The 15,485-nt window shown below is 39.6% G+C and overlaps 1 protein-coding gene across 2 annotated transcripts in view; it reads right to left on the reverse strand.

Annotated features, from left to right (window-relative positions):
* Positions 1-15,485, reverse strand: part of SH3RF1 (SH3 domain containing ring finger 1) — a 152,835-nt gene that overhangs the window by 45,192 nt on the left and 92,158 nt on the right. For both annotated transcript variants that reach the window (XM_074338299.2, XM_074338300.2), the window contains exons 3-4: positions 10,984-11,259; positions 10,066-10,161 (exon numbers count right to left, since the gene is read on the reverse strand). In XM_074338299.2, the coding sequence (XP_074194400.1) occupies positions 10,066-10,161; positions 10,984-11,259 (372 nt within the window). The remainder of the gene's footprint in view (positions 1-10,065; positions 10,162-10,983; positions 11,260-15,485) is intronic.

The raw sequence follows: 15,485 nt of genomic DNA on the forward strand, positions 1-15,485 counted from the left end.
ACCCCAAACCAAAGTATCCCATTTAGAATACTCCGAGGCAGTGACTTCTGTGTCAAGTAGAGAGCCCTCAAATCCAGAATCCAACCCAATGGAATCCAACTCAATGGAGCCTTTCACTCATCCAAAAGTTGTTTGAGTGCCTACTACTATGTAAGCCAGGCATAGCAATGGGCGGGGAAGGGGAAACACAGTAGCATCTCCTCTGACTCGTGAGAAAAGATGACCTAGGAAATAGCACTATGGATTTCTAACATTAACGGTAAGAGGTGCAAATTCACACGTCAGCAGAGCTCGGACAGGTGAGGCCTATGTACAATCTCCTGAGTTTTCCACCTTAACAACTAATTAAAATACAACCATTCTGCAAGCCATGCATAAAAGTCGTGGGATCACACTAGTTGTCCTCTGACTTAAGGGAGGAAAATAATAGAGCAGACAGCAGGGGTAGGAGGAAAAGCAAAAGACACTTAAAATTTCAAGCTATGAAAAGACCTTGCAAAGGTTCCCAGACCAACCATTCAACCAATGCCCCAGAAATGAAAAAGGCAGAGTTACAGGGAGATTAAGAATGGTAGTCGTGATGGTTAATTTTATGAGGGGGAAAAAAGAAAGAAAGAATAGTGGTAGATGTCACTGAGAGGAAGAAACAACAAAATAAGAGCTAACAAAAGGCATTTATTGGCAGCCAGGAGGGCAATTTCAGGGACTGGAGGGGCCCAAGGCTAACCGCAGGGAGTAAGAAAGCAGAGGCACTGAGTGGGTGTAAGTGACTCTTGTGAGGGTTTTGGCAGGGAAAGAAAGGAAAGAAGTAGAATCATATCTTGAGGGCACTACAGTCAAGGAATATTGTTTAGAGGTGAACAAAAAGCTGATAATTTCCCTACATTTAGGGGGAGCCAGGGGAAAGCGAATAACTGAAATGCAAAACAGAAAAGACACACGATATGGCCAAGTTCCTGGTGGATGAGAGACCCAGGAGGATATGGCAAGTGCAAAGGAAGATGAGATAGAGACCGTGAACAGTGAACAGGCAGAAATGATGACAAGAAGAAAGCTCTACCCTGAAAGTTAAGTCACACAAGGCAGTAATACTTAGTAATAAAAGTAATGTTACTTCTGAAGCAACAGATCTATAATCTAATTATGGTGCTGAGGAGACGGACTAAATGGATAACTTAAAAACTGGGCTCAGGGGGCAGAGCGCAGTGCTCCTAACAACAAGGTTGCCAGTTCGATCCCCACATGGGCCACTGTGTGCTGCACCCTCCACAACTAGATTGAAACAACTACTTGACTTAGAGCTGATGGGTCCTGGAAAAAATACACTTAAAAAACAAAAACAAACTGGGCTCAGTTCAGTTCACTGTGCTTACTGGGTTTTGTGTATGATTCTTTCTATTTGGTATTTGTTCACCAAATGCACACCATAAAAAAGAAACGTCTATAAATCAAAAGTATACATTCCTATGACACAATTCATTTTCAAGGACCTCATTACCAGATGTAGGAATGCTATAGAAGAAATATATATATGTAAATGTATGTGTGTGTGTGGGTATATATATGTCAGGAGGTTAAGAATATGGAATTGTCATTAAATTCTAAGTAAAACTTTGTCAAATGACACACTGGCAGAAATTCCATAGTGATGGGTAATTAGTCAATAAATCAGTGAATGGATGTTTCCTCTGCCCTGGCACCTAAAGTAAGTGTGCGTGCGTGTGTGCGTGTGTGTGTGTGTGTGTGTGTGCACGTGACGGAAGGTGGGGAATAGTAATCACTAAGAAGGAATCTGGCCCAGAAAGAGAATGCTGGGAGTACTGACCATAATAACTTCATATTTTTGTTTAAAATCTTCCTTCTTTTCAGCATATAGAGAAATGTTTGTTCCATACATAAAGGAAACCTAACAGGTACATTGCCACTAACCTCTATTATAAAAGACATCTTACAAACACTTAGGAAAAATGTTCCTGAAACACGTTCTATTTCATTATGGAGAAACTTGTTCCTCATTGGTTTAATAACCAAGATGCCTCGTCTGTTCATGCCATTTATGTACCATACATGCACACAAGTGCGTAGAATAGCAAAGGACATTCGTTCATCTTTCGTCATAGGCTACAGGCAAGATTTAACACTTGGTTAGTTAAAGGGAATCGCCTCTGCTTCCTAAAGCCTTAGTTACTAGCCAAACTGAAGATGTCCATAACAACAATACAATTTTTAAATAATAACATTTAAAAGACCTTAAAATATTACGGTGTTAATCAATTTGTGATTGTTCTCTTCAAAAGGACAAACTCAGATATTTGAAATTGCTGAGTAACAAATCATTGGTGAAAATTAACCTTTTCAGTGTTAGAACTTGAACAGCTGTCATTATTCTTGATGAAAAAAGTCAACATGGGCTATACACTTCTTTAGGGAAGTTTGGTAAAAATCGTAATTGTGGACACACATTCGGGGTACTAACAAGTGTCGCCTGTGGCCTGAAGCTAGTGCAGGAGTACAGGGCAGCCATGGGCGGACGCCATGATTCACCTCTCAGTTACGGAGCGTGTATTCCTAAACAAGACACTCAACTTGTTTAAACCATGGAAAAAATAATTAGCTAAATTACAGTTTAGCTACTAGAATGTGTATTACGTAGGCATAAAAACTGATGGCTAGTAGTACTATAATCATGAAGAGTCATGTGTGTGTAGGATCATTAAAGCATAAGGAAAAAGAATGGAAGGATCTTTAACAAAATTATATGTGATGGAACTAAGGGCTACGTCTTTCCTTTCCACCCTTTCTGGAATGCAATTATATTATAGAAATAAAATAATTAAAAATACTGTTTAGGTAAGGTGTGCCTCTCAAGGGACACGGGAAAACATTAAACCACCTACACACAGAACTACACTCTTAACATGTGGCAAATCAATAAGAACGGCACAAAATGGGCACTGCAGACGTTTGAAGCAAGGAGAGGGCTGTTCTGCTCTGTTTTGTTTCTGCATAAGAGAATTAGAAAAGAAAGGCTTCATGAGACATAAGAGTATTCATTTGAACCTGGAAGAAAGTGTGAGCTTTCCACAGATAAAGGGACAAAGAAATATCCCAGATGAGCTGTAAAGGCAGCAATTCCAAAATATATTTTCCAGGAAGGATCAGTAGACCAACTTAGCTGGGGCTCTGGGTCTGTGTAGGGGAATATGGCCAAGCTAAAGAATTTGAGGTATCCTTGGGGAGTCATTGTTGACATTAGACACCATTTGGTCATTATCCTCGGCCCCTGATTAAGGCTCTACAGGAGACCTGCATTTTTATGTTCTATAAAACTACCCAGTGTACCGGAAATGGACAATTCATGCAGTGAGAACTCAATAAACATAAACTGATCTTCAGAATCTCAGCGCCTGACGTTTTCCTAACGGAAAACAAAAAGAAACTCTTAAATTAGTAAGAGGCTGCTGAATAATAGATGGAGCATAAACTGCCCTAAATAAGGATCCTTACCTAATTTAAAGGACTCCTTTTCAGATTGAGTCTAGTCAAATTGCCGCTACCGTGTTTCCTTGAAAATAAGATCTAGCTGGACAATCAGCTCTAATACATCTTTTGGAGCAAAAATTAATATAGGACTCGGTCTTGTTTTACTATAAGACCGGGTCATATATTATATAAGACCGGGTCATATATTATATTATATATTATATTATACCCAGTCCTATATAAGACCGGGTCATATATAACATATTATATAATATAATATAATACGGGGTCTTATATTAATTTTTGCTCCAAAAGATGCATTAGAGCTGACTGTCTGGCTAGGTCTTATTTTCGGGGAAACACAGTAGCTGTATTAAGCAGTTGTTCCTCGTGTCCACTGAAGACCCACTTTTGCCCTTTGAAATTCAGAAGCCAGTGCTTATTTTTCTTTCTATCATTGTGGCAGAATGAAAGGCAACAAGTATTTGCATCGAGCTGGTAACATTCAGAAGATAGGAAAACCTGCATCATGGGACAGACCCCACAATGCCAAAAAGAAATGCTTCTCCAAAGTATTCAGTCAATCAGAATTAAAGATGAACATATGATGCTAAGCAATGGACTAATTCTCCCTTACTGATTTCTCAACAATGTCTCTAACTTTCATTTATAAAAATTGATTTACTTCAGAACTGAAGGAGAAAGTGTGGTAAGCAACATAGTAATTCTGCCTTTCTTACCTTCCAACAATTTCTTCAAATTGCTTTTTAAAAAATTAATTCACTTCGGAATTGAAAGGGAAATTTGGCAGCTAAGCAATATAGTAATTCTGTCTTTCCAACTTCCCCCAAATTTTCCTACATTTTTTTCAATAAAATATTATTTCAGTCAACTGCACATTTCACTTTTTAATTTTAAAATTAAAATAATACATTCAAAAACATGAATGACAGAATATCGTTTTATATCATTCAATCAACTCTGATGATTAAATCCAAGACTATTATTTTGGTCTTCTGCACTCATTATTCTCTAGAGCAAAGGCTGTAAGTTAAGAAATAAAGTTAACATTGCTATTTTTAGCTCCTCCAAGGGTCACCTTGGCAACTTCAAACTATGTACATAAACCTCCACTTTTTATTCCTGGAACACAGAGCATGTCTCCCAATTCCCTGTCTCCTTAGAAGAGGAAGTCAGCACTCCCACCTAGGCCACTTGTGCTCTGTGAGACCCTCACATGACTTTCCATTGTTAAGGCTGATAGTACTTAATTTGATGCCCTAGTCCTAGAAAGCTCTCCCAGGATTTGCCTATGGGTAGATTCTACACGCTGAAAACAACAAACACCTCACCAACCGTGCACTTTAAACATGGGCAGTGTTCTCTGCTTAACGTCAGCCAAAGGCATAATCTCAATCAGGTGAAAATTCACCTCAGAAAGTATCAGGGAGTCTTCTCTATTTTAGAGATAAAAAAGAGAGGTTCCATGATCTAATCCCCAGAATATCCAAAGTAAATCCACCATTATTTTAGTCTGGAAAAATTCTAAACTTGGCATAACCAACAACTCACCCAGCTTCATTTAAAAAAAGATCTCACTCAGGTCACACAAGAGACCTTCTGGCTTTGAGGAATGTTATTTCCTGATGTAACACAAAGATAAGCCAATGATAAAATATATGCCTAGGTGATGAAGGATGGGGGTATTAGCTGAAAAGAAAATGTAAAAGTTGGCAACATCTAAAAACTAGTTCATTTTTGGTTTCGGTTTAAAAGATTCTTAGGTTGCTCATTCATTCATTCAGTCAATCTTTATTGAGAGCCTACTACGGGCAGGTGCTGTACAAGGACCTCAGGTGACCACGGAAAACCAGAAAGACAAGATGCTTGCACATGGGGGTTCACATTCTAATGGAGGCGTGGAACACTGGGAGACAGTAACCACATTGCCAAATATCTTAAAATAGTTACAGAGAATAAAAAGTGCTATGACGGAATAATACTCACAATGCTGAGAGCCATAATCACGACACAGCTCTTACCACATGCTGGGCACTGTGTATAAGCATCATTGGAATTAACGCACCCTATGAAGGGGTTCTCTTACTTTATAAATAGGAGACAAGGCCCAAAGTCACCAGACAATTAGTGGCAGAGCCAAGACTTGAATCCCAGCCATCGGGGTTCAGAGTCCAAGTTTTTCCCGTGCTCACACCACCTGTGTGTGAAGTACAACAAGTGGAAGAGGAGAAATTACTTTAGATAAGGAAGTGAGGGAAAGTCTGTCAGGATAACTGACGCTTGAGCAGAGATCTAAAGGATGAGAAATATAGCCCTTCTCTCTGGCAGTAACTGAAGAGTAAAAGTAGTTGCCCATTAGGCCACACTTAATCCATGCCATCTGCACATAAGGAATCCTTATTTTTATATTATATCTACAGCAGAGGAGCAAGTTGCTAAACATATGTGTATATATATTTTTAAACTGGGCAAGTGATATTTTAAACAAATGACTAGGAATCAAAGTACAATGGTAAACTTAATGAAAACTTATAGTTCATCAAAAGCCTACAATACACAATGTTTGAAAAACGTCCCAAATCCAATACTTAGCACTTACTTCATTCAAATGTTTCGCTTGCTAAGAATCATGTCATCCTTGCCCAAACGACTGCTAAACTTGAGTGAGTCAGCTCTGAATTAATGAGGTTGTTAATATCTTCCATTCTGTTTTGTAGAAGACTGGTTATTATTGAACAAAGAAATAAGCAAGCTACTGTTTTTTGTGTGTTTTTTTTAACTGCATTTGGTCCTTGACATATATACTCTTTTTACATATCCTGTGATGGTATCGCCAAGAATTCCGTGCGTTTCCCCAAGAAACTCTTATTGTGCCTCACTGTTTTCAACGTGCTCAAGTCTAGGAAGATCCTGTTTAAATAAAATAGAATCCACAATTTGTAGGACTTGACTGGAGAGGGGTCTGATGAGAGAATCTCCAGAGGTGAAGAGTGAATGAGATCAAAGCAAAAGACCCCTAATCTTAAGGGCTAAACAAAGACTCCAAAGGACAGAATTTGAGGCCATTTCTACAGCCTTTCTTTCCCCTACTCACTCTTCCCAGCCCATTTTCTCGTAAAGAATTTTGTATTTAATGAGGTTTTTTGTTTGCAAGTCACTGTACCACCACCACCAGCATTTTATCACCTTATTCTAACACAGGTAGAGATCGTAATCCACAGTTACGAGAAGATGAGGGAGAAGAGAAAGGGTAACTGAAGACAAGAAGGGAGGACCAACTATGCCAGCAGCATTTCTCACTATCTCAGCCCTCCTACCCAATTCTCTTTCTCTACCTCTAATACTCAGCTCCTTTCAAATTACCCCATCTCTTAATTCCATAGCTGAACCTCTGACCCCAGAGATTCTACTCCAGGTCCACAAACCTACCCCCAGGCCCATCCTGTTTAGAGTTTCTGGCACAAGCAAGGTCCTTGGGCCTTTCCATTATCAAAGCCAACCAGCAGAAGTTGAGGGGGGTTCTAGCTTCTGCTGACAGGCCTGTGGCAAATGAAGCTGTTTCTCTGGGGACTTGGAATTGGATTCTGATCTCATTTTCCTCATTATACATGGTGGTGAGATGCTTTTATTTGATCATGACTACACTCTGGCATACTCTGAGTCACGGTCTACTGTGAGCTCCAAACCACTGTGTGTAAGACACAGCAGTGCCAGACCCTTTGAGATGTATTATCACATTTGATCTTCTCAAGACATCTGGAGGGGGGAGAAAGGGGGCCGTCTTTGGCAGCACTGTGAAAAAAGCAAAAGCAGCTAACACTGATAGAAACTTAAATGCATGTTTACAAGATATAACCAACTGATTTACAAATGAATTTTTATAACACAGCCTGTTTTTACATAAGGGATGGTCTGGGTCCTAAATTGGTTTACAGAGCAAGAGAAAGAACACTGTTCAGGATAAAGCCCCAATTTTTTATTCCTATAGTTGGCTTTCCTCCATCTGAGACTGCCTCGTAAGAGAGTCTATGCTTTATTTAAGGAGTTGAATTTTGATAGGTTGCTATTGAAATCTGCCTCCCCTTTATCCCCCTAAAGGCTAAACCAGGTGTCACTAATCCCCAGATGCTCTGCTCCCAACCAAAAATTTCAATCTGATGTCCTGACATCAAAGAAATACTTATAGTCTTCTAGAGATAGATGATATGTTTACTTCATCTCAACTGTCAAAATTCTGGTTGAAATGGGGAAAATATTCATTTGAAAGAAAAGAGGCAGAGGAATGAAAATACTTTCTACTTGGGCAGAAGTTTATCTTTCCAACTTAACTCCGAGTAAATAATCTAATGAGCTGAGTGATTCTAAGTGACTCTGGATTTGCCGTGGGTGGATCGTTTCTGCCTACCTCTGCAATTCTACACCTGCCCAATGACAAAATAACAGCGATCTTTTTCATGCATCACACCCCAAGTATTGGCATGTAATATTGATAATACCTAACAAGTAAAAACAGGCTTTCATTAACTAAGCTGGTGCTTGCCCATGCTCTTCAGTGGAACTGTTCAAATACTTGGAAATGGTTATAATTTTCCATGACCCACAGTTAAAAGATATAAATAACGTAGAGGAAGAATTGCCTTAGAGTTAAGAATTTTTTTGTTGTTTACTTTCAAAGGAGGAAAAATATTTCAATAAACAGGAACATCTGAAGGGTATGGATAAAGTTCAAGGCTCATACATGGTTTGAGTTACTTTTCCATGTATATACAGTAGTCAAACTGATTTTTTAATGAAAACTTTGGCGATCTCACGGTCTAGGGGCGGGGGTGGGGGGATTGAGTGCTGGCTACAATGACACCATTTGTCATTTCAGTTTTCAGAATCACGCCAAAACAAATGCCTCAGATAAAAAGATGGGAAAATAAGTGATGGTGATTTTTCTTTTTTATATGCTTAAGATACATGCTTTGATACCTTAAACAACAGAATTATTTTCAGTTCCCCAAATAATCTGTGCTGCCTCTTACCTTCTGGCTTTTGCATGTGCCGGTCTTCTTGCATGAATGTTCTTTCTGCCATAAAAATGCACCTTTTCCTTTTCTCTTGGTTAACCCCTATTTATCCATCACACAATACCCACTAAGAACTCACTTTTCCAGAAATCACTTTTTCTTCTGTGACCTCAGTTAACCTTGTGTGGTTGTTCGGGCTGTGTTTCATTCTTTAAAATGCCTTCAATTTTATTTTCAGCAAGAAATTCTTATGACTAAAGGGCATGGTAATTTATGATACATGATGTAATGAAGTCCTATTGTAAATTCTAACTTCCTAGTTCATCTTTTTAAAAATTTATTGGGGTGACATTGGTTAGTAAAATTATGTAAGTTTCAAGTGTACAATTCTATATATATTGCATTGTGTGTTCACCATCCAAAGTCAAATCTCCTTCCATCTCTATATATTTGCCCTCTTTACCCTCTTCTACCATTTCCTCTTCTCCCTTCCCCTCTGGTAACCAGTAAACTGTTGTCTGTGTCTATGAAGTTTTGGTTTTTTGTTTGTCTTGTTTGTTGTTCTTAGTTTTATGCCCCACATATGAGTGTAATCATGTGGTTCTCGACATTTTTCTGTCTGACTTATTTCACTTAGCATAATAATCTCAAGATTCATCCATGTTATTGCAAATGGCATTATTTCATCTTTTCTTATGGCTGACTAGTATTCCATTGCATATATGTACCACATCTTCTTTATTCAATCATCTATCAAAGGACACTTCGGTGATTTCCTAGTTCATTTTTAATTTGTGTTATTCTTTAAAATAATACAACCATGTTACTTTGGACACATTCGCTTAAAAGACTTCACTGAATCAGGTTGGCCATAACCTTTCTTAGTAAAGCTGATTTAAAAAGGGGGAGGGGGGCTAAATTGCTGCTAGGACAGGACGGAGAGAGATTCATTTATTTATTTGATGTTTATTGGAGGCTTACTCTGCAAATCACTATTCTCGTTCTGATGATGGGGTAGATAACGAAAGAAATAGATAAACAAATAAATACATACACTCATCTTGCACCTTACTCAGGAACTTGACCAACCTTTGGAACCCAAAGCTGGCGAATGGAATAGAAACCCTGGAAAGAGTGTAGGTGCTGATGGTAGGAACATTTAACAAGACACAGGAGCATTTTTAGCAGGGTGACAAAGTGAAGAGTTTCAAACATTTCAGTCTTGAAGTCTTTAGTTACTGTCAGGCAGGATAAAGGAATTCTTCCTATCCCATCCAATAATCTGGAATAGGGCATTCCCAATGCTTTGTGTATCGAGGACTTCGTTTTTTTTTAAATAAACAAGGTTTTTGTCTTTGTTTTTTCCCCCAGTTTTACTGAGATATAACTGACATAGAACATTGTATTTGTTCGAGGTATATAACATGATGTTATGCATGAATATACTACGAAATCATTGTCAGGGCTTCCTAATACTCAAATAGCATAATTAAGATTTATTTGCTAAGCTGAACGCTAACATGGTTGAAGTTTCCATAGATTAACTTACCTCAACATATGAAATTGGAAATATTCCTATTTTGTCTGCCAGCATTCCTTCAGCCCAGTTCTCATCTACTCTGCGGATCACAGTCAGAACATCATCCTGAAGAAACAACAAACGTTAGTCTACCTGGTCCCACTAAGCTTGCCACTTCATTTTCCTTTTCAATTAAGAGACTAAAGTTTTAAGAGTACATGGATAAAAATGCCATGACATATCTTTCGTACATGCATCCAATGTTTTGATGAACTGAATGGTAACTTTCAGTTAACCTGGTGTCCCTTCAGACAGCTGTTAAACTAGGAACCCCTTCTAGACAAGGGCTGGCTGTCCGTTTTGTTTCGATCCACAAGTTGCAACCTCAAATGCTACCCAGCCTCTTCAACTTGTTTTAGATTGATTCTCGGGCTCTTCTCACTTTCTCTCTGATAATACACCAAACGTCCATTTCAGTGCATATGCTACTGTTTTTCTTTACAAAAGACACAGTATTCCACTTAAAGTTCCAAAGCATCTTTTATCAATTCAGTAGATCTATTCCTGTGAGCTTTGAAGCAAAGGAATTTACATATAAAATAAGGAAGTAATGATGTTTCATTTTGTTAGTCATAGTTCAATGAATTAAAATCCCTGAGTGGCACACATACCCTGTCAAGTAGCTTAGAATTAAATTTAGGTTCTAAATATGAAAATGATACCACACAGAGCATCAACCAAAATTATCTTTCATATAGAACAATTCGAGCACAAAATTACTTTGTGACTTTAAGAATGCTGCTTTCAGGTATTTTAAAAAGCACAGTGAGATAGAGTTCACATAAAACTACTGTGTCTTTTTGCACAACGAAATGCAAGCCATATCGCCATGCATCTCGGTACAGAGAAGTAGCTGGCAAAGGGAAAACAATCTCCTTCGAACTTTACCTTTGCAAACGGAAGGCAATCTTTGTCTGCTTCCTTATCTTTCACCTCAAAGTCATAAAGTGCTTTGCACTGAGGTGGGGGCTGAGGTAACGGTTTGATAATCTGCACAAAGTTGGTGGGAAAAAAGCCGTGGATCCCACTGACTTCCCCGTGGTACCAATTTTCATCCACTTGTCGCCGCAAAATGATGATGTCACCTTTGCTGAATTTCAGATCTCCAGGCTCTTTCCCTTCGTAGTTGTACAATGCTTTGGCACATGGTAACTGAGGTATACCCTTAAGGAAAGAGATGAGTTTTAATGACAGAGCAGTCCAAAAAACTGTATGAAAAGATAACTATTGTCATTGTTTTTAAGTCAAGGTCAAATCAACACTAGAAGAAAATCTAACATAAAAAACTATATATGTGTGTCACCAAGAAATCTCCAACATAAACAAATATCACAGTGAAAGAACAGGAGACCATCCACACACCCTCTGTGATTTAGCTTTTTAGTCCTAATCCAATTTAGTGGGGTCTGTTTGGGGTTTTTACTATATGGAAATACCACTGCTGAGTCACTCCCTGGTGTAAAATTAAAACACTCATAAAAAAACAAATGTAATTTCCCGTATTAACTACTTTATTCAGCAGGATGCATGATAAGCACTGAGAAGAAAAATTTAAACAGAAGCACAATTCATTAATTTGTTAACTTCGCTTAAGCTTCATTGATAAAAATCACCGTTTGGCTTTTGGGCAAAACTTTCCCAGCTGCTTTTGATGTGGCCAGTAGATCCTATACTCTCATGAACTCAAGTATTTATTGAGGGTCTACTATGCACCAGGGTCTGGAAAACGACAGTGACTAGGACAGTTACAGTTGCTGACCTCTCAGAGTTTATCATCTGTAATCGTACAGACATAAGGTCTTTTAGAATCTGTTTAAGATCATTGAACTTTGTTCCTTCCTGGTTAGAGTACTGTTAGGCTGATATGCTAAATAGATGCGGTTTTAAATATCACTGCATTGCATTAAGATTTTAAATGAGTTTTTAAAATGTCTGGGTAGCCCAAGGCAATCTAATCATCAAACTGATTAAATACAATACTTCCCGATGGCATTGGAGATACCTATTCTTGGTCATTAGTTGTCACTTTAAGAAGATCTCTGGCCTCTTGGGACACCGCTACCTATCATTGATTCGAAGAATAAATGGCAAATCAAACATATCTATAGTAACTCGTTGAATGAGATCACTGCACTCCTGTTTTTCATGTACTTATTCACTTATTCATTTATCCAGAAAACATTTACTGAGCTTTCCCTTTTTACCAGGCAATGTGCTGAGGATTTAAAGAGGATCAGGATTCAGTTCTTATCCTTAAAAAATAAAGCATTAGAAATAATTACAGTATAGTGAATGCAATGATAGAGATATGCTCGAGCAGCAGAGAGCACAGATCTCTGGAGTTTAGTAGGTGGGAAAATGAAACACTTCCTGGAGGAAGTAACGCGCACGAGCCAAGTCTTGAAGGATACATAGGAGTTGGCCAGGCAAAGCTGGAGAGGAAGAATGAAAGAGAAAAGGGAGGGCTCTGCAGGCAGAGGACAGTACCAGCTAAGACATGGGCACGCCATGCAGAGCGATGGGTTTTATAAAGAATATGCTGTTCCTGGACAGGGATTATGGAATATAAAGTGTCGGAAGGGTTGGCAGGGGCTAGTTTATGACGAGTCTTGAAAGACACGTTAAAGAGGTTCAATTGCCGTGCCCTTCGGGCAGTGATTAGCCACTCACAGTTTGGAAGCACCCACGGCCACGGGGGGGAACTGTGTGCCAGGCAGATAAGTCTGGCAGTGGTGTGGAAAATGGACAGGACGTGGGCAGGCAGGCAGACAGCTCTGTGCAAAGCACAGGCCTAAACTAGTTGAAAACAGTTCTTTTACATTTAATCTTTCTAATGAAGTAAAGCAATAGGGAGCATTACTCATATGACTGCCCTCTCCCTAGACCCGCTTCCCCGCCCCCCCAAAAAAAAGTAAATCGAAGTTTTATACCCTTGTTGGCAATAAAACTTCATAATATAGCTTTAAAAAGTTAGTCTGGTTTCTAGTCAGAGATTTAGAGTCTGGCCTACTCATAAGCTGAGCTTTTTTGTTGTTGTTAAATATTTTTGTTTGGCTTAAGAAGAATAGCCAATTCTTGGCTCTCAAAATGCTTTTGGCAGTCGTCTTGTCTTGGCTAGGTCTGCAGGATGTTGTATTTGGTTAATTAGAGCTGCTCTAGAGGCCAACATCCTGGGAAGACAGGAATCGAGCCTTCCAGCAGTCCTGGGACCTTCATGTGTGCGCATGTGCTCTTTTGGACTCTGCCTTAAGATCCTGCTGTAATGGCACGTCTCCTGTGATCCAGCCTTGACCTAGTCTTGTAAACAGTCCTGCTGTGCCCTTTGCTTTCTGCAGAAGGGAAATGCCCATCAGGAACTCTGGGGCTTCACAATCCTGTGAACTTGGGTCATTTTCCATCCAGTGTCCGCATGAGTGGAAGGATGCTCATCTCTGTCGGCCCTCACACACACGCCTCGCTGCACTGTCTTCTTCATTACGTATTTCTTAGAGTCTGGTTATCACAATTTAACAACATTTTCCAATACGACGAAATAACAGTGAATTAACCCAGCAATAAATATTACTATGAGAGACAGCAAGAGTGATGGAGGCTGAGACAGAGAACCGCCAGGGACTGTAGTAAACCAGCTCTTGGAACACAGCTGACGGGCCCGTGACCAGGCAGGACAGGGTGAGCCAGCAGGACAGGGTAATGGCTGGGAGCACAGACTCCAGAACACAAGGCCTGGGTTTGAATCCCAGCTCAGCCACTTACTAGCTGTGTGACCTTGAGCAGGTGGACCTCTCTGGGCCTCAATTTCTTCATCTGGGTTGTTGTGAGGATCTAGTCAATGAATGTGTGAAAACCACTACAAAAGGCCCAGCAGGCAGTAGGTGCCACATACGTGAACCATCATCATCACCGTCACCGCCCAGAATGAAAAGCCTGTTCACCAGTGAAACACGGCGCCTGAAAATGTATTTGTCTCTGCAGCTGGACGCTTTTCTTCTTGGACGAATTCACATAGCAATTACATTTTAATACATATTCACTGTATAACAATGCGAAGAATGTTCCTCCTAGGAAGTGTTCAGGATTTTGAAATGTGCACTTCTGAAGCACACATTTGTTTTCTGAGTGGAATCCATTCATCTTCTGGTTGAACAGAAGGAATTACAAATTCACTGACATGCACCGTTTAATAGGGGATGGCATTTTAGATGTGGCTGTAGTTCATCTTGACAGGGCTAATGTAAGGCGTTGGATGCCTGCATGAATTAATTGGAAATCCTATTACAAACTCGGTGACAAATAACTCTATTCACCATTACGGCCTGTTCTCTCGATTTTTTCCCCACCTCAATTAGCTCTGTTTGGCCCACTCTGTCCAAATCCATGCCAGCCAAACCCATGCACCAAGATACTGATTTAGTACTCTTAGAAACCATTCAGAACTGCTCCTTGAGGAGCTCTGTAAAATTCCAAACAACCCACAGTATGGCCCTTTTGTGATCTGCTGATGTGGGAACTGAAGACATTTATTTCTTCACAGATCACTTCTACACACCAGTGGCCTAATGGACTTACTAACTTTTCCACCAAAGCAAATCTATTAAATGTTCCTAAAATCATCATTCTTAACACAACGAGCGGCCAGGATGAAACTTCTAACAGTGACAGACAATATGGTTAGCCTAGTTACATCGCTGGGACTGCAACCTAACATTCACTAATCCACACTGATTTGCTAAACCTTGACTGCAAAGGTTACTTCCGTGATCAATAATCACAGAGAAAGAATCATACAGCTTATGGAAATCTAACCCACGAGCAGACATTTGTTCATCTGGCTGTGCTTTTCCATGGTGTTCTTTTTCAATTCAATTCAAAGAGGCTAAGAAGCCAGTTTGTGTCAAGTTTCTCAAAAGAAGGTTTCCCACATTCAATGAAACAAATTCTACTCTGATTTCAAATCAAGCAAAGTTCAGTGATCTTTTGAAGACTTATTCCAACACAGACTGCAGATGATTAAGGATAAACAGTTAATGAGTTGGAAGAGCAATAAAAAGAATGTCTTTTTCTTTTGCAGCATCTGAAGGATAAAGCCGAAACAATTGGTTTGATAGCCTACGACTACGCTTGTGGGTAAAATACATCCAGAGTTCACCGAGGCACTGCCTTCTCATTCATCTCCTCAGAAGGGTCTGGGAGTCATGTCATCACCAGGGCCCTCTGCCCTCCCTGCCTTCCAAAATGCTGCCTTTCTTCTGTATCCTCTCACCGGGCCAAAGCCCCCAAGGATCTGCAAAGCTTCCATTTCACTTGGCTACACATGAAAGGGAGGCTTAAAAGAAGAGAAAGCCAGAGAGAAACCAACTCTGTCGTCTAACCTTGGGTTTGCAGCCGTC

Source organism: Rhinolophus sinicus, chromosome 15 (genome assembly GCF_057876585.1).
Source record: "Rhinolophus sinicus isolate RSI-liver-muscle chromosome 15, RSI-T2T, whole genome shotgun sequence".
NCBI classification, from domain to species: domain Eukaryota; kingdom Metazoa; phylum Chordata; class Mammalia; order Chiroptera; family Rhinolophidae; genus Rhinolophus; species Rhinolophus sinicus.